This window comes from Homarus americanus, unplaced genomic scaffold (assembly GCF_018991925.1).
Source record: "Homarus americanus isolate GMGI-L3 unplaced genomic scaffold, GMGI_Hamer_2.0 scaffold31037, whole genome shotgun sequence".
In the NCBI taxonomy this organism is placed as follows: Eukaryota; Metazoa; Arthropoda; class Malacostraca; order Decapoda; family Nephropidae; genus Homarus; species Homarus americanus.
The window spans coordinates 15,302,906-15,325,872 of NW_024722227.1; the positions used below are offsets into that span (position 1 = coordinate 15,302,906).

At 41.3% G+C, this 22,967-nt stretch overlaps 1 protein-coding gene across 1 annotated transcript; it reads left to right on the forward strand.

Moving 5' to 3' along the window:
* The first annotated feature begins 9,008 nt into the window (after positions 1-9,008).
* LOC121862620 (WSCD family member GA21586-like) lies at positions 9,009-22,834 on the forward strand. Its single transcript, XM_042360936.1, has 7 exons — positions 9,009-9,075; positions 15,840-16,210; positions 16,906-17,002; positions 17,735-17,889; positions 18,192-18,315; positions 20,743-20,834; positions 22,004-22,834. The coding sequence occupies exons 2-7, from the start codon at positions 15,889-15,891 to the stop codon at positions 22,351-22,353; spliced, it is 1,140 nt and encodes a 379-aa protein (XP_042216870.1). The 5' UTR covers positions 9,009-9,075; positions 15,840-15,888; the 3' UTR covers positions 22,354-22,834.
* Positions 22,835-22,967: the final 133 nt, after the last annotated feature.

Below are 22,967 nucleotides of genomic sequence, written 5' to 3' on the forward strand. Positions count from 1 at the left end.
GTGACTACTCCCCGCTATGCCAATCCACTGTGAACCTGTGGATTTCCAGCACACCACTCCAAATGAATAGTCACAAATAAGGAGACTGTGAGAAACTCTGCGGTCGTCACTTGGAGCGACCTATCATACCAGGCGTAGAAATAGTGCTGGTATGTCTCTAGGTGAAGCCCTCGTCTTTACCCACCGAGGGCGGTGTGCGAACGAGGTGCCTGTTGTGAATACCTAAAAGTCACAAGGAGTCCCATACTTGCAGGTATGGAGTGTAACATGTGTGTTGAGATGGTGCTACTATGTATGATAACCGACGGTGCTATATTACATACAGGTGGAGCAGTCTGAGGTGTTAAGGGATAGTGTAAGAAGGAATGACCGAGGTAAGGTGGTCACAGATTGTTATGCAATAAGTAGGTGGATGACACGCCATTAATGTAAGAGTCTGGTGCCCATCTGGGTAACCACATTTTCGTTGTTCTTCTGAGGAAAGCCAATTCATGTATATGTTTTTTACCAGTATGTTTTATAAGGAATAAATCAATTAAGACATGTTATGGTTTCACCCTTCTTTACCCTTATCGATCTGGTCAATGGAAAACCTAACCCAATGCCTAGTCCACTCTGCACGCTACCTAACGAGCAACATGCTGTCCAGAGGGGGTCTGGTGGCAGCGACCCTTAGAAATTAAGATTAGAGTTAAGTTATCCCCTTAGACTTAGTGACCCCAGAATCTGGCAATATACTGAACATGCCACCCCCCCATCCCTCAGGATGTGAGGACGCTGGGACAAAAGCAGGGGGATAAACCTAGCCCTCTCAGGATCACACTTGTGAGTGAGAAGAAATGGGAGGTTATTCGGCAGGCAAAAAACTTGGCAAGGAGCGAGGCATCTCGGGATGTATTCATTCACCCAGATCGCACGGTAATGCAGAGGGAACAGCACAAGATGCTCCTGCAGGGCTTGAAGCAGAGAGGGGAAGAGTCGAGGAGGAACGAGGATGGGTTTACATGGGTTATATCCAGGGGGAGGGTGGTTTAAGCAAGAGCGCCAACACAGAGCCAGGGGGCAGCAGTACACCCTCCACCCGATCTACCTCCCAGCCAGGAGGAGACACCAGCTCTACCCCCCAGCCAGGAGGAGGCACCAGCTCTACCTCCTGTAGGGGCGAGAGAAAACCAACATCCCAACCGCTGCGACCATTTGTAGGGGCGTGAGATCGCTGTCACCTATTATAGGGGATCTACTTCCTATAACTTTACTTTAGTTTCTTTCTCTGTCTTACTACTTCAACAATTACTGTACTTTCTGACTCAACTTCTGACCTATGGTAGCATGGCTCGAGGGTAAGACCTGTGGAGGACCCGTGGAACTGTACAATAATTATGGTACCAAGATATGGGGGAGAAAATAAAGGTGGTCACTGGAGGAAACTAATACCCCTAACATACAATAAAAAGGTTTATTACAAAAATGCTAGACTTCTGACTTCTTCCAGTACACACAACTACCATGAGTAACACTCACGTACTTCTCAACAAGGTACAGTTCATCTCTCGCTGCCACCATTACTTGGTGTATATTATAAGCAAGACACCACACTCCTCTGATACCTCGTACACTGGAACACTAACCCCCACCCATCCGAGCAAAGACTACGCTCCTTTCCTTTAAATCATCTCTTAAAAAATATCTATTGTCTAGGTATTAATATTTCTTGTAATACCTACTATATTTACAGTACCTGCTTTTAGTGTACCATCAAAACTATTTTATCGGAAATTATCATGTAAATAGATAAGTAATTACCATTGCAATAAACATAATTGCCAACTAGACATAATCCTGACAGCTCTGTCCTCTTGTTCAACCTTATTACTGTACAACCCATGCTGTACTGGTCCCCCATTATACCTATGTTTTTCAATTCCACTGTGATTTATGTATATATAAAAAAATAAAAACAATAAATAAACCAAAAAAAATAATAAATAAATAAAATTAATAAATATTGAAGTGATAACCGTGGTAACATTATGAGATGTTCTTATTACCACCATGCTATTGTACTATTCCAGATGATACTTAATGTTACATAATACTTCCTTGAGATAAATGTATAGTATATATCAGGTGCCTAAAAGAGAGCTCAGGTTCTCAACTGGCTCAGCCATGTTAATATTGTTATTATTATCCACTCTGTATCTGTGTTTTCTGGCTAAATAAACTGTTTCAATTCAATTCAATTCAATGTATACAAACTGCACGGATCACCTTCATGGCTCCACCCATGGTACTTCACAGTAAGGTACAATACAACTTCCAGTATACAGACAAAATTGTGTACTTTTCACAAAACCACCCAACACTGTGATCACACCTATAGTACACTGGAGCATCAACCGAACAGATTACCTGGAAATGTAGCTTGTAAACAGTAATAGGACTCTGCAGTAGTAGGGTGTGTCATAGGGAGGCGAATTTTTTTTTTTGAGTTTGAAAAATCGGCCCATGGTATTAATGATGTAGTTCTATGTGCAGAATCATGTGATATCTTCAGATTTGAAAAGTTTTTATTTTTTGCTAGGTAAATTTTAACTTGAAATCTTATGAAAATTCAGTATTCCCACCCTTTTACCAACACCACTAAATAGCTTATTTAAAGTAAAGTAAATGTATCAGGTTAATTTATTAGGATGAAAATGATCCAGAATAGTGAAACGAATGATCTTGACACATTTATTAAATTTAATATTCCTTTAGAAAACAAAATCATCAAATACAAAAACCGGGTTTTACTACTACGACCCGGTGTTGCTGCACACCATAGAGAAAATGTCTTTCTTGCTTCTGTTTCTACTCATCACCTCCCTGCTGACCACCTGAGCTCAGATGTAGCCTTCCCTCCTCTCCTGGCTGTACACGTGACTGCTGGCCTCGCTCACTTGCTGTACACAACGCTCTATACTCTGAGTGTGCGAGGGCCAGGCAGGGACATGCATGGGGTTGTCCAGGAAAGCTCTGACTTGAACATTGGCGAGGCTGCAGGTAAGGGGGGGCTCACTGCCAGCCTGGATGTTATCCAGATCTATGAGATCAGTGAGGGTCTTGGCACCTAGATTGACTTCAGGAGTCTTCCTGGACCCTGAAGGAATCGTCACTCAACTGATCTGTCATGCCCAGATCCTCCTCATAAGTCTCTTACATCCAAGATCTTTTGACTGCCACTTCTCTCCTCCTCATCCTTACTGCAGAGCATTGTCTGCAGAACTGCTCGGGACAGAGCATACCAGGAAGATCTCCTCACAGTCTGCTCCACAATCTGAAATAACCTTCCTTGGCTGACTCCTCAGGAGCTCAAGCTGGAAGAGAATATGCCTCGGACCTTCGGAGAACGATGACTTGACCTTGGTGTTGAACCAATTTGGCAAGTAGACACTCACGATGAATTGGACAATAAGTCTCAGGTTGTGAAGCTGGTTCCCTTTCAGTTTATGATGAGCGACCCAAATTCTGCAGAACCTGAGAGCCGTTGTGAGCCACCTAGAATGTGAGACTGGACCTATCTGCAGGTAAGGAAGTCTATCAGGCATGACCCCAGTTTTGATGGCACTGCAAATATGTAACCATAGTACTGGTCAGTAGTCAGGTCGTCAATGACAGTATGTGCAAGCTCAACGAGTGGAGGGCCAACTGTGATTTTTTCAAAGCTCGGATTTATTTCTTAACTCAGTGGCAGAGTCTGGCATCTTGCCAAGAAGACCAGACCATCTGTTGTTTGAAAGAGTCTTGCCATCCAGCTCCTGGATCAGGGATGTCTGAGTGGTACCTGTTGGTGTGGAGGTCACAAATAATCCAGACCAGCTCTCCCCAATCTTCCTGCCCCATCCACCAAGGACCCCCTGCCACCCAGTGTCTGTGTTGGTGCTGTCCCCTCCAATGGCCTGCAGGGTCTGGTCTATTGTTCCTCTCTGAGCCAGTTCACAATGTTATCTGCCACTATCTCAGCTGGTTTCCTGATGTCATCTTTCTCTGGAGGAAATGCCACAACACTTCCTCCTGGTTCACTGCAGCAGGAGTAGTGTTCCTCCTTCACCATGGCAGGGAACAACTTGTCAGAATCTCCAACTTTCATGAACACTTTAGTGTCATCCCTTCTCCCATCAAAGAACAAACAATTGATTCCATTTTCTCTTATCCCCTTATCAAACTCCTCTTCTAGGTTACTGACAAGTTTCTCCTGAGCTCTCCTTACTTTGTTATGATCTATCACCAGGTGAACATCATCAGGTGTTATCAAACCACCGTCAATCCAGGCAGCTGTTGCTATCTCTGCAGTTTCTCTGAGACCAGTGTGGTGTCGCATGCTGGCCAGAGCTATGCTCGGGATATCTTTCCTATTTCGAATCTTATGCCTGGAAGGTTTGGGATCATTATTTTCTGGGTTAGGGACAAAGTCACCATTCTCCTGGTCAGCACTCGGATCAGCCATGGGGAAGTCATTAAACTCTGAATCAGCTTGACTCCAATCATCGGCCTTTTTTACCTCACCCTGGGCCTTCTCAAGTCTCTTTTCCTCGGCAACTCTTCTCCTCTTCTGTCTCTCTGTGGCAGCCTCCTGTCTCTTGGACTCCGGAATATCTTGGCTAGAAATCATGAGAGCCCCTAAACTGCCAGTCTTCTCTCTCTGTGCTTTGACAAATGCCAGTTCGATCACAGGAATCTTCAGTTCACGCTTGCAAATACAGGAGATGTGGGCCTCGGATTTACAGTCACGATCGCATCCAAACTCAGGACAGAGAACAATTGGGCACTTGCAAGTAATTATGTCAAATAACTGGTCCAGTTGCTTGGCAAAGCTGTCCTTAACTGCAAGTTTTCCTCTCCCAAGAGAGATATCTCTTGCCTTTTCCCAACTGGCTAGCAGTCTCTCACTAATCTTCTTCTGACTTGTTATGACTGGAGGCTTGAACTGAGCGTTAGCCAGAGTGTACTGTGCCAAGACAGCTTTGGTCATATCACTGGCAATGTCTTTGTTTGTGTAAGTTCTTTCTTTTCACTGATTTGCCTGATTAAAACACCGTATCTCAAAGCATCTCTCAATGAGATGGCTCTCTCCCAGACCCAAGATAGTGACTTTGGATTTTTGGTTCCTCGTCCTGACACAAGCAGCCATCGCAAATATTATCGACTTATAAATGCATCAGAATCTGAAACAGAAAAAAATATTGTTAGTTGGGTTGTTAAAGAATGAAGTCAGAAAGCAATGTTCACTATTTAATTGTAATGCACTAATGCAGCTGTACGTTAGATTTTCGATAAATTTCACGCTAAAATTTACCTAGCAAAAGGTTGCAAAATATTGAAACTGAAATTATTTTCTGTTTATATACACTAAAATCTACCAAAAAAGTGATGGGCCATTAGTTTTACCTGATCTTCCCTCCTATGACACACCCTACTGCAGTAGTCCCACAACTAAATTCATGGAGAGCTACCGTGGTTGCAATTCGCAAGAACAAATGGCTTACCCTCATACACTTGCTAGCTCTAAGCATACACTGAGGAGATTATACACACGAATTCTCGGACAAATAACACACCATAGTCATCTGTACTTAACGGTGAACTCATACAACAACACTGCATGAGCGAGTCATGTTTATATCGCGGGCGTGAACAAGTGCAGGCGGCCAGGCCAACAAACTCCCAATGGCTGAGCTTGGTAGTGGGCCTTAGGGTGAGATTTCGGCTCACCCCATAACTGCGTTGGCGACGATATCCGACCTTATTGACGCTCATCCATCTCCAAATACTAGTGGGGACGTCGACACGATCGACTTGGCCTCTCTCTCTCTGTTTACGAATGGAATTCGTGGCTGGAGTTGTAGGGGCGTGAGATCTCTGTAACCTATTATAGGGGATCTACTTCCTATAACTTTACTTTACTTTCTCTCTCTGTTTTACTACTTCAACAATTACTGTACTTTCTGACCTAACTTCTGACCTGTGGTAACATGACTCGAGGGTACGACATGTGGGTAAATGTAATAATGGTACCAAGATATATAGAGAAAATAAAGGTGGTCATTGCAGGAAAATAATACCCCTAACATACAATAAAAATGGTTTATTAAAATAATGCTAGACTTTTGACTACTTTCAGTAACACCCTAGTGCCAAGATCAACTCCAAGGCAATACTCAGACATTTGTCAACACGGTACCTTACATATTTCACAATCACCCGTACTTGGTGTACCTGTAGAAAACATATACACTGTAAATATACATAAGAGTATACTCGGGATCCAACTACAACAGAGAGAACCTGAGAGATTGCTCTCGTTGACAGAACAGGACCTGTAGCACTGGTATTCCACCCTTGCTACTCTGTTACATAGCCAAGCAAAACGTGGCGACCTTCACACTAGGTTAACTCTAGACTCTCATACAATTGGAGATGACTTACCAGAATACACTGGCGATATTACGACCCACGCACTACTCAGAGGTGGACTCATACTAGCAGCGACAAGGCCTGAGCTGGTGTTGTTTACGTTGCGGGGTGGCTACAGGGGACAGTGGACGTGTCTGGTGCACGTCCTTAGTTGAATTGAAGCAGTTTGAATTGAAACAGTTTATTTAGCCAGAAAAACACAGATACAGAGTGGATAATAACAACAATATTAACATGGATGAGCCAGTTGAGAACCTGAGCTCTCTTTGAGGCACCTGACATATACTATAGATTTATCTCAAGGAAATATTATGTGTTGGCGGCGATATCCAACCTTCTGAACATTCATCCATCACTTAATATTAGTGCAGACGTCGTCCCGGGGTGACTGACATGACCAGTGGCCTACAGGTTTCTCTGTGTGCGGATGGAATTCGGGGCTTAGAGTGAGTGACACGAATGTCGTAACATTACTCGGCTGAAGGCGCTTGAATACTATTTAAACACAACACAGCTACGTTAATGGCTCACTGCATATCCAAACAACAAATAATTAGGTAAAAAACACTCACTATAACGAGATAGAACATGACTACTAGACCTTACCCGTGTGCGGATGGAATTCGGGGCTTAGAGTGGGGTCAGATCGTGGCCTGGAGTGGCGGTCTCCAGCCAACGTCTCACACCCTCACGCCACCAACACGTAACTTATAGAATTCAACTACTTCCCCCACTCTACACATTGGCGTATGAAATTTAGGTTGGAAACCGAGACTAATCTTCTAAGAGTTGCCTTACAAACTAAGCAGTGACTGAGCTCTCAAAGACAAGAAAAAATGACGACAAATACTCACAATGGCAATACGGGGGCGAAGCAAATAGCTGAGCTTTTCCGTTAAACTCGAGCGATAAATACGTTTTGTGTTTACATTTCAGATAATTAGCTAACTTCTTTAATACAAGACTGACAACACTTTCTATGTTTCCACACGAAAAATAAGATCTACAGCTGGTAAACAAAATACTCAAAACATAATCTCTAAGCACAAAATACTTTACATATAAGATACAAGATACCTCCAACATATACTCAATGCATCTTGAGTTGAAAGAGACCTCGAGAATACATCATATAAAACATCTTAATTTGCACTCCTCGAGAGACGTAGAGCGAGGGGCGACATGATAGAGGTGTATAAATGTAAGTCAGGGCTAAACAAAGGGGACATTACAAAGGTACTCAAACTATCCAACTAGGAGCGAACTCGTAACAATGGTTTTAAATTAGACAAATTTAGATTTAGGCGCGAAATAGGTAAACACTGGTTTGGAAACAGAGTAGTGGATGAATGGAACAAGTTACCAAATATCATCATTAACTCGAATACGCTGGATAGCTTCAAACATAGGTTGGATGCTTATATGAGCAATAGGGGCTGGGTGTAAATGGGACTGCCCAGTATGGGCCAATAGGACCGCTGCAGTTTCCTCCATTCTTATGTTCTTATGTTCTTAAAGTTAATTGTAATTGTTTATTTTGCCAATATTTTGTCCATAGTAATTTATGTAGAAAAAGAAACCCAAACTTTAAAAGCTTTTTAGAATACACTTCCTGTAAAGACTGTGGAAACAGATTAACTCGCAAAGTGAACGGATGTATAATATTTTTATCATGATACATGACTGTAATAAGATTATATATTTTTCTGAATATTTCAACAAAATACAATGTCAATAAATTTCATAAAAGCATTGCAATTACTGAAGTCATTATTACTGATGTTTTGGCCTGTGTATCGTCAGAAAAATAAATTTTGCATATTCAACTTGCAACAGATATCTGTGCATGAATTTAACCTATTACTTTGTTAAACGTTCGCATCAAGTTCTTATCTGGTCTTCCAAACACTAAAATACTATTGCGAGTAATACTTAGGCTTTAATGTAGCTTCACCTACCAACACTACAGTATGTTGGCCAGAGAAAGTTTCAGATACCATCAGCTTTTAAAGTTTGGGTTTCTTTTTCTACATAAATTACTATGGACAAAATAGAGGTAAAATAAACAATTACAATTAACTTTACATGTTGTATTCTCTAGCTCTCTTTTTCAACTTCATTAGTTCTGTAACCAGATTTAAAATTTCTGAAAGTAATTTTTCTTTTATTTCTGTACTGTACTGTATGTTAACAGATGGATGTCTTGAAACTATGATTGGTAACATAGCGACATCGTTAATCAGAAAGACCTTCACTTCGTGTGAACACTTGCACCTCTCGAACAGGTGTTGCTGGTGATCTTGTTGAGTTATCAGACACCAATAAATTTGTTTTGAAACTTTTGTTGTAACTGTACGTACGTGTTAAGTACTTGCGGAGTGCCTTCAAGCTGTTCATCTGTACGCAATAAATTTACTCTAAAATAGTAATTACATAGGTATGGCAATGAAATTTGTTGCTTTGATATATATACTATCAATGGGGGGTGTTGACCCAGGAGCAATTGACACAGTATACGGCGGATGTAACTTGAGGCAGATAGTTCACAACTGTGTCGACTCCGTGCCACACACGCACTTCCCATCCATATAGTAAACCTGGCCCTTCTATCTATCATATCAGGTAGTGACAGTGAGGAGAACTTGGTCAATAGTAATGGTCAATACTGGTAAGTGTTCCTCAAACATATTTTACCGACAGGAAAGAACAGCGTCAGATCTTCTCTGGTGAGTTGCAAAGGTAAATACAGTATTGTGACACACTGTTGGCTGCTCAAATAATAGTAAAACTACAGCGAGACTTTACCGTAGCTAGCACTAAACACTGACGAGGGGTATGATTAATAGTGAATATTGGAAATTTCAGACCCTATACTGGCCGCGTGTTGGTACAGTTTACTCCGTCAACTAGAGCGAGTTATTGTCTTGACACACATAATGCACATTGTTAATAAAAACAGGTTCTCAGATTTCAACATAAAATTCAGAGCTACATTGTCTTCACAAGTCAGTGAATAGTACAATAGCAAATTGAATCTCGTGAGCATGACAACCCGTTAAGTGCAGTTTGGACACAACTCGGTGCAGACTGTACTTTTTTTTTTTAAGGAATACAAGGAGGCAGTGTGGCGGCACCGCACTCAATCGCCACCAGTACTGAAACTATAAAATAGGTACCCATTCACTTCTGGATCACATAATTAAGACGACCACAGCTGGGAGACTCCTGAGCATTGTCCTAGACTGTTGTACAGCAACAAAACATGGTTAGGCCCGACAATATTACGGGATAGAAAAGCTTATGTAATGAACGGGAAATAACTCTAGTTTTAACAATGCTGCGACCGCATTGATTCACCCAGTCTAAAAATAGCTCTCCCTCCTTCTCTGTTTTAGACGTTATACCTGGCGTCAGTGTCGTTACTCATTAGTTCCGTGCCAGTTTGCCCAGGTGACGTATCGACCTATAAATCACCGAAAATGGGGTCTCATGTACCCAAGGTTTTGCTGTAGCCAGTCATTTTTTTTTAATTTTCAGTTACGGAAGAGAATTGATATAAAAACCTGAAAAATCCTGGAGACAAGTATACACATTCATCATAAGAGATGCAGTATGACGTGAGCATAATACTGACGAAATTAAGTAGGGACGGAGGAGACACACCGATATACAATTATGATGAGAGTAAACTAACTCCACCTACAGGACTATACCACAACTTCAACTTATCGGAAAATAAAACATTGTTTTATATTTTTGGGGTACTCATTAATAATAGAATCGTCAGCAATTGACATATGTTCTCCAAATATTTGAAAAAAATCAGATTGCCCCGGAGAGGGCTAGTTTATTGGGCACCCCCTTACATCCTGTGCAAGGTGAAGCGCAGAAGCGTTTACAGTGCCCAACTGGGAAGCATGCTAAGTTCATGCTTGCCTTTATGACTCGTGCATTAAGGGCGTGGAAGCCTGAAGGGTCGGTGGTTTTGTCAGAAAGTTACATAAAGTGACAGAATGATGAGTGTGTGGGGGGGGGGGGAATTCCCGGTACATTTCATCTGTTTATAGCAAAGCGTGGCAGGTCCCTAATAATGTCAAGTGCCAGGCCTGTGACTAGGAGGAGGGATATCTGGTCAGGGAGGGAAGAGGTGTTGGTAACGGCTGGGGACCTGTAGGAGGAGGTCATAGGGCAAGTGAGGATGTAGTGAGGAGGGTGTGAGAGTCGGGTTGATATATATATATATATATATATATATATATATATATATATATATATATATATATATATATATATATATATATATATATATATATATATATATATGCTGATAACCACAAGGAAAAAGAAAACACGAAGTTCCCAAGCGCTTTCGTGTAATTCACATCTTCAGGGGTGAGTACAGACTAAGGAGAAATACATAACAATGCAAATATATATACAGTAGAGGAAGGTGAGAGCCCACTTCCTTTCTTGCATATATATATATATATATATATATATATATATATATATATATATATATATATATATATATATATATATATATATACTGTATATATATGTATATATATATATATATATATATATATATATATATATATATATATATACTTTCCCTCACCCTAGCAAACTAGTTAGCATAGCATAACCAAACAGCCTCGCAAGGACCAATAGGTCTGTATATAATGTGTGTGCACGCGCTAAAATGACCTAGTATATTTTACTAATGTCTCATTGTCCATGGGTTTTCTTGCAGTTTGGCTGTGAGTTTTCTATTTTGTCTACCTGCCAGTTCAACAGGACTGCTAACCATCCTCCCAGCAACTCATATGCCATCCCAGACCCACAGCCTAGATGTATGGTGCAAGACCGCAGTCCAATACATACAGTTCAGGCAGTCAAGCGTTAGTTTGAGGCGCACCCGCAGATTATTCTATTGGACTGGCCCCCTAAAGGAGCCGATTGTAATCCAATAGAAAATCTATGGGCGCATATGGCTGTTGAATGGGATGTTGAGGAGAAAACGAGTGAGGCAGTGAGGAGACACGCACATAATGTGTGGGAGGGAATAAGGAGGAGGCCGAACATCTGCAGCAATCTGGTAGATTCCATGCCCACCAGATTGCATGAAGTTATAGCAGCAGATGGAGGTTGGACACGGTATTAACCAGTGGTCAAGAATTAAATCTCCGCCCACGACGGTGCCTTGTAGGGGGTGGCGGGGGAGTTAGCTCTCTGGTGTAACCTCGTTGGGGCCACATAGACTTCGTTTCCTAACTCTCGGGAATTTGTCCAAGTATTTTACTATGTGGTTTTACGTCACTTCGCATAAATATGCTTACAAAATCTATGCATTAATATGCATAACTCTTGGGAATCTGTCCAGACATTAAATATATGTTATATACTACAATAATCACATAGATATGTTTACAATGTTTATGCATAATAAATGTGAAAAATATTTTTGGGGTTTCAATTAACCAATAGTCATGCCTACAAAACAATCTTGATGCTCTAAGTGCATGTATGTGTTAAATAACGAGTAACTGATCCACATTATTTTGGTAAATAAAGAAATGAAAAGCAAGCACTTAGCCATATGGATATAGTTACACGGAAGAAGGGAAATAAGGATGAACCATGGTTTTGATGGAAACAATGTGCTCTGGGACGGTGCTCACAATGACGAATGGGAGAAACCTCTTTATGAAACATCTTACCTACTAAGGATGAAGCTTAATGTTACAGAACACACACACACACACACACACAGTGTAACTATGTGTGACGCGTTGTCTGACCTGGGGTGGCTTTGAGCGAACCATACACTTGATATTACAATATTATACTAATAACACTGTCATGTATTGATACTATGACTAGTTACCAAGATACAGAGCACGATGAACATAACATGATAATGATAGTGAAGCCTGGAAGGGTTCATATCATAACTTGTGTGTTCGTGTGTATGTTGCCCCGTGAGATTTACCGTGGGCCTCCATGTGCCCAGGTGGGATGGTCAAAGTATTACACTATAAGTGTGTCAAATGAGGAGTGACTGATCCACTTGTAATTTAAGGTTTTTGAAATATGTAGTTAAATTAAACACGATTTTTCATATACTTATGCGAATGAAGGGAAGCATCGTGGTCTGGCACACACACAAGCGCTGTAAACATTGTGTGGAGTTACTGGGTGGTTTGGAAGTGTTTATTTCCATTCATACTTTCGTAACTACAACCTATGGTATTTTTTCTTCGTGTTCATTTATAATGAAGATAATGCAGAGTATAAAATGCCATATACAATATTTATACATAATGTCATCTATACAGCCGTACTATGACTGTGTGTTCGTGCGTGTGTTGCCTCGTTATAGTTAGAGTGGGCCCCGGTCCAGAAAGGACACTGTTCTAACCTCCAGTACCGACCCAGGTGGGATAGAGATTATGGTTTCCGAGTGTACCTGTACCCTAGGCACAGTCTCATGTGCATAATCTGTTGAGATCGAGTCAGAGATTGATACTATTTGTAGTGGCGGTTGGAGTCACCGGTTACAGCGTCATAGTGGCATAGTGTGACGCTACCCCATTGTTTCAGGTGTGTCCATTTTACGTCGAATGCTCCTCTTTATGTGGCGTGTATGGGAGATTTAAGATGATTCAGGGAGAGGGCTAGGGTGGCTTTAATATCTCCTTCTTGTGTAGCTTTTTTGGCAAGCCGATCAACAGTGTCACAGGCAGTTATTCCTATATGTGACGGGATCCAAATAAACTTGACACGGATGTCATCGGTTTGTTCTAGCCCGGCAACGACGGCTAGGGTGTGTTGGGCGGCAGGGGAGGAGGGGGAGGGTAATTTGAGCCTCTCTAGCGCAGAAGTGCTGTCACTGATTATAAGGAGGTTCCGGCGTTCAGAGCGAGCATAGGTCGCCCCCTCATGAATGCCCGCGAGGATGGCTATGCTTTCAGTGTCATTGGAGGAAGCCCAGTCGTGGACCCTGATTTTCTTGCGGGCCTGGCGCTCAGGAATCCACACAGCTGCCCCAGCGCAGCCCAGCGTGGTGACAGACCCATCACAGTAGACGAGGATAGGAGGGAGGGAGGTCGTAAGAGAAGAGGCGACATCATCAATCTGCTCAAAGCAGTTAAGTCTGAGCATATACCGCAGTTGGGTGGATTTACGACCAGGGAAGGTGTGGACGACAACATCAACACTCGGGGAGGTCTACGGCGGTAGAGGCGGATGAGTGTACTCGGGAGGGAGAGAGGTCAAGGGGGTGTAAAGGTGATAACGCAGGATGTCAGCAGTAGTGTGGACGGGCCAGTGTTGAGAGAGGGAGGGAGAGGCAATGGGGGCAGGCCGGCGCAGGAGGGAGTCAAGATATGAGTTCAGTGAGCGAGACAGGGGAGTCGGTTTCTCACTGCGAAGGAGTTTAACACCAAGGATGGGATTGAGAGCAGTAATTCGATCGCAGACAGGAAGCAGGATTAATTCGCGCTGCATGACTTCTATTCTGGTGGTCATAGGGCAGCCGAGGACGAGTCTCAGCGTTCTGTTTTGGATTTTCTCTATGCTTTGTTTTTCCCGTTGGGAGGCAACTACAAGGACAGGAGAGGCATAATCTATGACAGCTCTGACTATAGCAATGTACATGAGACGTAGGACCCTGACAGAGGCTCCTTTGAGGCCGTGGGTAAGGGACTGGAGGGGCCTCGTTCGTTGGCGGCACTGGGAGATGACGTGGGCGGCGACAGCGGGGGTGGTGGCGCTGGTAGTGGCTCGCACGGGTAGACCAAGGTACCTGTAGGTGCGTACTTGATCGATGTCTTGTCCTTGCAGAGTCAGCGGTGTCTGACGCCGGAAGTGTGAGATGGACTTGGTTTTAGTGTGTGAGATGACTAGCCCGAGTGTTTGACAGGTCCGGGCGAACGTGGTGAGTATAGGTTGTTCATGTTGCACTGTAGTAATTTGGAGGAGGATATCATCAGCGTAGCTTATGATGTGACCGTCAAGGGCGCGCTCAGCAAAGATGTCGTTGAGGCGGCAGCTGGAGTTCATGAGTACATTAAAGAGTGTAGGGCTGAGTACACCTCCCTGAGGCGTGCCAAGATCAAGGTCCCTGATCGTAGAGTAGTGGCCCTGAAACCGGACACGGGCCTGTCGACGGGAGAGGTTGTCAGCAATCCACGTGAGGAGTTTGCCCTTCACATCAATGTGAATGAGGCCCTCAAGGATCACTTCACTATTGACTTTATCAAAAGCACCCTTGAAGTCGACGAAGAGGGAGGTTTTGGCTGAGGTGTTCGCCAACCCACACATGCACAGGACAATCGACTAAAATTGCCCTGCCCTGTTAGCTCGGGGGAACAACTCTCATCTCACGGTCACTTAATAATGCGAGGATAGGAAGGGGGCTGGAGCGATCCTGTATGCAAACTTAGAGATAAGTTTATAATGTGGTATAATATCTGAAGAAGTGATGATGTTTCAAGGAAGGTCGAGCGTCTTAGGAACGACGTATCAAAGGGACTCATTAACATGAGACAATTAAAAATACAAGAAAATTAAGACCTCAAGATAGAAATATGTCTCTAAAACGAACTTTCTATTATTTTAGGATGAAATGAAGATTATTAAGGATTCATGCAGAGTAAACAAATATCATGGGTGACACATCTGAGGATTTCAATATATGTAAAACATTTAGGGAAAAAATAATCTTCTACCTTGTCCAACAGTATCTTGTACAGGGAGCGCACTTTACTGGAGCAATTAGTAAGGCTCGTACTTAACATCCCATTAGTGGGAACGGGATATCCCACACTCGTAACGTCATTTAACTGTTCGCCGACGTTTCTACTTCATGAACCGACGAAAGACCCTTCAAGGAGTCTCATTGCAATATTTGAAGAATTTCTACTCACCATTTTCTGATATGATGATTAAAATATTTGTCAAATTTTTGGTCATTGTAACCTTGATTTTTTCTACCAATCAAAGTCATTTTTTTACGTGGCACTCCAAGGTGTCTCTACTGTTATTACTTGTAGCAAATTTTATTTGTGATACATGTAAATATGTTTTATGATATCCATGCTATATTTGTCGAAAACTCGTCATCTCTTGGCGACATTTTCTGGAGAAGCGTAACGGCATAAAGAAAAAATGTAAATGATACTTTCCGAGTGACTTTTATCGAACAACTTAATACAACGATTTCCATTCTTCTATGGTGCTTTTTGTTCCAGAGATATTGCGAAAAAATTGATTTTTGATCTTTCAGTAACCATGACCTTTAGCGAGTTTTTATTTTATTTCATATTAATATGAATTTTATTTCTATTCATTTCATAATTACAGTTATCGTATTTTTACAGAATTCTTTTCTTGTATGTGCCAAATATTGCTCACTGACACCTGGGCAAGATGGTGTTAACCAAGAGAATATTGGTGGTGGTCATCCTCGTCGCCTTCCTCTACATATACGTTCTCGACATTGTGTCTTCCGGTTGGAACCTGTGGCTATCACACCTGTTCATAAGTGAACCTTTGATCAGGCCTCGAGTCTTTGATGAGGACTTCAGTCCTAAGCAATTCAGTAAATCAATGGAATCTCAGAAGCCAGGAGAACCTAAGGTCCAGCATGGTACTGAAGCTGAAGACCATAATTCAGACGAGGCCCAAAACCAACACTTTGAGTCTGGAGAACTGTCTCAGAGCCAGGAGAAGCTCGCGGCCCTTACACAGGGTAAGTAACAACTCAGTATTCGGAACATTGAAACTCTTTTCAGTCCCCATTGTGACGAAGAAAAAAACAATATTTGAAACAAACGCCGTTGCTGTCCAGGTTTTGATGTTGGCCAAAACTATAATAGAAGTTATCATTATGTCAACTGAATTTGTTTATCGCACATATGCCGTTTTTATTGACAATACTATAGATTATTCTCTGTTTTCTGACCATCAGATCTGGCGAAGATAAAAAAGAAAATACATCACCTCTCAGTAGTATTTACAAGGCACCGGGCAGGTATATTTCTTAACTCATGAAGGAGTTCCCTCCCTTACAAATGTTTACTCTTTCCAACCATGTTCCTTCCAACTTCCAAAAATTCTCACACACCGGAAGTTCTTACCCTTGTACTTTATGCAATATCTTTAATATCAAATGAAATTGCGTAATGATAGCTCACCTACATATATCTGTCAATGAAACTATAATTTTACAAAGTGTTTTCTGGTGTATATTTGAATATGATGAACGAAAAACAACAAAATCATAAGAAAGCTGAAAGACTTGAATCTTTACACATAACAATTATTATCATATAAGCCTCAAATTACTTTACCCATGTAGCAGATTATAACTGAGAAATAATGACACTGAAACACAATTAAAATTCTTAACTCTTGAAAATGAATTTTTTGACCCTGGTCTCTCAGCTCGTCTCTCAAAAACGAAGTACAGGACGCTGAAGCTGAACTACGGCGAGGCAGCCCAGGCAGTGCAGCTGTGGCCCGACGACCCCAAGTGTTCCAAGTGAGTCAAAGGCTGTATAATACACATGCGTGTATGCAGTAGTGTTCGGTGTCCATCATATTAAAAGAAATTATTTGGTTTACATTAACAGGAGAAAACTCTAATTTTGTTGTACTCTCACACACCACCACCACCACCACCATCCACCACCACAAGAATATTACCATAGTCTCTGCCATCATCATGAGTGATATAACACCGGTACAACACCAATGACAATAATCGTGATATCATTGTACTGGTAAAGCACCAATAATAAGTTAACTATTACAACACCACAGGTACACAGCGCTAGTACATTACAATAGTGACAAAACACTGGTGCAACACCAAAATTAGCACACCACTGGTACAGCTCTAGCAGACAAGAATACTGGTTCAAAACTGTAATTAAGGCAGCACTCGCACAACAGGAGCAGCAACACAACACCTTTACAAGACTAGGGGCAACAAAGAATAGTAAGCCATCAGTAGCAACATGACTCTGACTAAAAGATCAGTAGTAAGACAAAATTTGTACAGCATCCAGAGTAACACGACACTGGTACAACACCAGTGATAATGTACTGTACAACAGCAACACAAGTGGTAATACTGTATGACACTGATTAAATGCTAGTTGTAATAAGGTACTAATAGTAATATCACATCCAACTATAGTAACACAATAATGGCACAACACTAGAGACAGAGTTAGTAACACAAAGTGCTTCTGTTTGTCTCCACTATGAGGATGAGGGTGAGGTTTGCCAAAGATTTTGAAGGGACGCTCCTTCACTCCTACCCACGCTCAGGCAACAGCTGGACCCGTTACCTGCTGGAGGCAGCCACTGGCGTCTTCACAAGCTCTGTCCCTGAGTTTAAGGAGATCTCTCTCATCAAAGCAGGTAAATTGTCTCAAAATCGAGAAATTTATAGAAATCTGATGAGAATCCGAATCACGAGCCATCTTTCTGTGACTGAGATCTGTTGATAAAGTTTGATGTACGTGGTATGTTAGACGTAGTGGGGATATGATATGTTACTATTATAAGTTTAATTATTATCTGGCCGTAAGAACCAAATGAACTCTGTTATCTATTTGTAAAATGTAAAAAATTCTTAGTGAACATAACGGTCGCTATATTTACTTAAAAATAAAAGATTAATGGTTTACTTAAATTCAGAAACTTAAGAATTTTCCCTTTAGGTTACCTGGGAGAGAGGTACTCTTTGAGGGACAGGAACACCATCGTCACCAAGGTTCATACCGTGGCGCAACTGCAGAGATACCCAACCCTCCCCTCCATCTTTATTATCAGGAACCCCGCCAGGTAAGTCCTGCCTCCCTTACAGAAACAGGTGTAGGGATGGTCAATGTTTCCCTTACAGCCATACAGATAGGTGGATTAGTGATGAACAATCCTCTCTTTACAGTCACATAGACAACACTAAATAATTAGCAGTGGATAAGTGTAGTCTAAACAAGCACCCGCACCAGTAGTTACGTTACGAAAAAACAACAACCTTCTACCGAAAACAATGATGCAAAAACCTCTCTATAAATTAAAACATCATAATATAACCGAAACACAAAAAAAAAACAAGTAAATAACCCTAGAAATTATGAAGAAAAAATAGAGAAAAAAATAGAAATTCTACAGGAGAAGTAACATGGACGCACGATCATTTAATACAAGACAGAATCATTAGGATGTTGTTTAGTGTTTTAGCTCAAGTTAACTAGTTTAGTGCATTTAACATCTTGATTTACGAGGAATATTCACAATATAAAACTTTGAGCCTCACTCCACTGTGTCACCTGGAACACCCCCCATTAAAAACCCGTATATTTGTCTTTTTCTTTGATATGCTCGGCCACAGATTTTGAGATAGACCTGAAATTTGGTATGTTTCTGCAAGTAACCCCAAAAATGCCCACAAACATTCAAAGTAGGGGAAGGTCTGCCCTCTGTGCCAGACCACAGATTTTAATTAATACAGGTAGGTCAAATTTTTTATGATTATTTTTTTGTTTGCAATTTGCACTTAATTTTACCGATATAGTTTTAGGGGAGTAGCAGCTGCACCCAACTTGACTTCATTAAAAATATACACGGCAACGCCTGGTACCCCATTTGGTATATTATAATACATATATACCTGTATGTATCATCATGCAAACTAAAAAAAAACATACGGCGTAGGAACTAATTTGTTCAATATATATGAAATTAACTGAACGTAAAGACTAAAGTGTATGATATTAATAAACCAGTAATATAAACCATATATGACAAGAACTTTGTGAAAACGAACTATTAATACTAAAGGAAACTTACCTTAGAAACACAGAATGTCTAAGTAAGTCTCGTTGCTTACTAAGGAGGGTTCTTTAGATAGTCTTTACTATCAGGAGTTCTGTGGGTTGGAGCAGGTGATGACAAGTGGAGATCAAAGATGAGTCAAGGAGTTTGGGGTGATCAGCGTCATGCTCATGCGCATGGATGGCGCTGTGCGATGGATTACTTAGGTGCCAGTTTGTTCTAAATGACATGCCTTTATGTTCAAAGATTATCGTATCTTTAATTGGTGTTTGGATTTGCTAATATACACTACATTGTAGCAATATTTATAGACCACAGATGCCTGTAAGTCCTGAAGAATAACATCTTTGAACCTAAAGAAATTGCCAATAGTGCAATTGGGCCTAAATATGATTCTAATCTGTAACTGAGGCTAGAGGTCATTTAGTAATTCAGAAACTTCGTTTTGTATCTTGTCTCCTGATGGCGACAGACTGCTCCGTAACTGTAATGGGATAAACAAGACATTTCGTCAAATGGTGGTTTCACTGTTCATCATAAGACTCCGATTTCCGAAGGACAACTCTATTGCTGTACAGTATGTATGTATGTGTGGATGGATGGATGTACATAGACAGAGATAGATTTGGTACATGAATATTGTAATGCATCCCTCACAAGCTGTTTACCAGTATAGAAATCTTTGAAGTGACTGACGCGACAGAGAGGCGCTACACTGCGCCTACCCTACATTGAATTGTTTCCAAGACACTAGCTGACGCTACCACAAGCCACGCCCAATATGATGTTAAAAAGTGTATTACCTTGCACAGTTCAGAAGCGTAAAAATTCTCCAGAATTTCTCGGCTCCACACCCCCAGCTGTCTCCTAACTTGTCAATCTGTGGTTGTTATTTCCAGCGCAGCTTGTCTCATCACGGCCTTGCTAATATGTTAAGTCTCGTACCTGCGTACTTATTCTCTTAGGTCTAGGGACGTGTCAGCCTTAGATATTGGCTTAGTGTAACTATTGTGTGTCCGTTCTGTGAACTTATCCAGTGATTATTTATCCAAGGACACGACGCAATCTTCTTGGCCAGTGAGTTAATGTTACGTGCTTTTCTCCCTTATATCAGTGATTTTTACTTTAACCTTTTACATAACTTTTTGGTGTGTTTATTTGTTTATAAATATTTATATTATGCATAGTTATAAGAAAATTACTCTATGTTTAACTACCCATCACGAGTGATTTAATCTGAGTTTAGTAACTTTATTACATTAATTATTTAAAATTTTATCTGGATCACAACTTTATTTGTTCACGAGAGGAATTTATGGTTAACGTTCTTGCTTTATCTTATTATTATATTTTTTCTCATTGATTTAAGAGTTCGGTATTTCCTCCATAAACTTTAAACCGTGTCATCATGAAAGACAATCTAATCCTTTACAGGGTGATCGTGTCCTTCTGGGCTTTCAAGAACATACAGAACAGGACCAAGAAACACGTCGCCGTCTTGCCCAGCTCAGCCTACAACACAACTGGTGCTTACTGTACCTTCTGGTGTTTATGGGGTTGTGGTAGCTATGTTAGTGGGCGTGAATCATGTGTTTGTAGTGACTCAATATTGTGTGAGTCATGTGGTTGTAGTGACCCCTATTAGTGTGTGAGTCATGAGGTTGTAGTGACTCATAATAGTGTATGAGTCATGTGGCTGTAGTGACTCATAACAGTGTGTGATCCATGTGGCTGTAGTGACTCATAATAGTATGCGAGTCATGTTGTTAAAGTGACTCATAAGTGTGTGAGTCATGATATGGTGACTCAGAATAGGATGTGAGTCATGTAGTTAAAGTGACTCATAAGTGTGTGAGTCATGTGGATGTGGTGACTCATAATAGTGTGTGAGTAATGTGGTTGTAATAACTCATAACAGTGTGTGTGTGTGTGAGTCGATCGGTTGCAGTGACTCATAACACTGAGTCATGTGGTTGTAGTGACTCATAATTGTGTGTGAGTCATGTGGTTTTAGTGACTCATAATAGTATGTGAGTTATACGGTTGTAGTAACTCAAGTGTGTGTCATGTGGTTGTGGTGACTCATAATAGTGTGTGAGTCATGTGGTTGTAGTGACTCCTAAAAGTGTGTGAGTCACGTAGTTATAGTGTGTCCTAATAGTGTGTGAGTCATGTGGTTGTAGTGATCATAATAGTATGAGTTATATGGATGTAGTGACTCAAGAGTTTGTGAGTCATGTGGTTGTAGTGACTCATAAAGGTATGCGCGTCATGTGGTTGTAGTGACTCCCATTAGTGTGTTAGTCATGTCGTTATAGTGACTCATAATAGTGTGTCAGTCATGTGGTTGTAGTAACTCATAACACTGAGTCATGTGGTTGTGGTGACTCATAATAGTGTGCGAGTCCTGTGATCATTTGTGTCGTGTGATAACTGGTCTGAATTATATCACTCAACATCAAACCTAATTTACCCGTACAGATATTCACGTCGACGCACAGCGGAGACAGTGAACTTTTGAGAACTGAATCACTTGGAATACTTTAAGTAAACTATGTACACAACACGACAAAGATCAGAGTATAATACTCTTTAGTGTCTATCTTCCTCAATGCCCCTGTCCTTCATGGGTTTATTAAGTAAGATTTTTGATGATCAGATATTTTTTATTAATATGAATATTTTTTCGTTCCAGAATTTCGAAGTTACGTCCAACAGCAGATAAAAAATTGGCTGAAAATTAACTGTTATGTACTGCAGCAGAACCGCACGCGACTGTTGCCAGTATACTACGAGAAGCTGAGAAATGACCCCATGAAGGAGGTCCGCCGCATGGTAGAGTTCCTGCGGCTACGACCCGACGAGGAACGCCTGGCATGTCTGGCTCGCCACCTCTCTGGGAAGATGAAGGGTGGTCAGAAAAAGTATAACCCTTACGGTCCCCACGAGCTGAAAAAGATCGAGGAGGCCGTCGAGGTGATCAGGCAGCTGCTGGTTAAAAGAGGATTTCCTCCTCTACCGGATTATTCTCGATATGAAAATTAGGGAAAAAATGACATACAGCTTCCATCAAATATGTCAGTTTTTATTTATTAAATGAAGTTGTTAATTTTAAGTCAATGTTGGTTGTACTATAACCTGTACTTTTCCTTTTATAAATTGGATATTATGGCATAATTGTCATACTGTACTTAAATTACATAACACAATGGGGGAGCTTTACTCCCTGGCCCATTGTGAATTGGGCCAGGGGAGGGTGAACCATCACCCTGTCAAGGGTCTCGGGGTACCAGATCATCGGGACCTCAAGCCCCTCCACTACGACAAGCCGGTTCCTGCTAGGGGGGTGCAAACTGGGGAAGTCTCCATCTTTGGGAAGGTGGCGAAAGTTAGTGAAACGGGAAATAGAGATACGATATAAGAAGTTAAAAGGGAATGTTATAAAGGTGGGAACCTTCAGAGGTGCGAGACCAAAAGAGAGATAACCAGGAGGTGAGAGTAGATACCACAGGGAAAGAACAACGTTCTAAGTGGGTATATATGTATTATATGTATTATAATAGGGTGTGTCATAGGCGGGAAGATCAGCTAAAACTAATGGCCCATCACTTTTTTGGTAGATTTTAGTATATATAAACAGAAAATAATTTCAGTTTCAA

Bases quoted from the DNA above. Each gene is read 5' to 3' on its own strand.
- LOC121862620 (XM_042360936.1), top strand. From the start codon at position 15,889: ATGGTGTTAACCAAGAGAATATTGGTGGTGGTCATCCTCGTCGCCTTC. The intron at 17,890-18,191 runs GTAAATTGTCTC...TTTTCCCTTTAG, and splicing joins GATCTCTCTCATCAAAGCAG to GTTACCTGGGAGAGAGGTAC. The intron at 20,835-22,003 runs GTGCTTACTGTA...TTTTCGTTCCAG, and splicing joins CTCAGCCTACAACACAACTG to AATTTCGAAGTTACGTCCAA.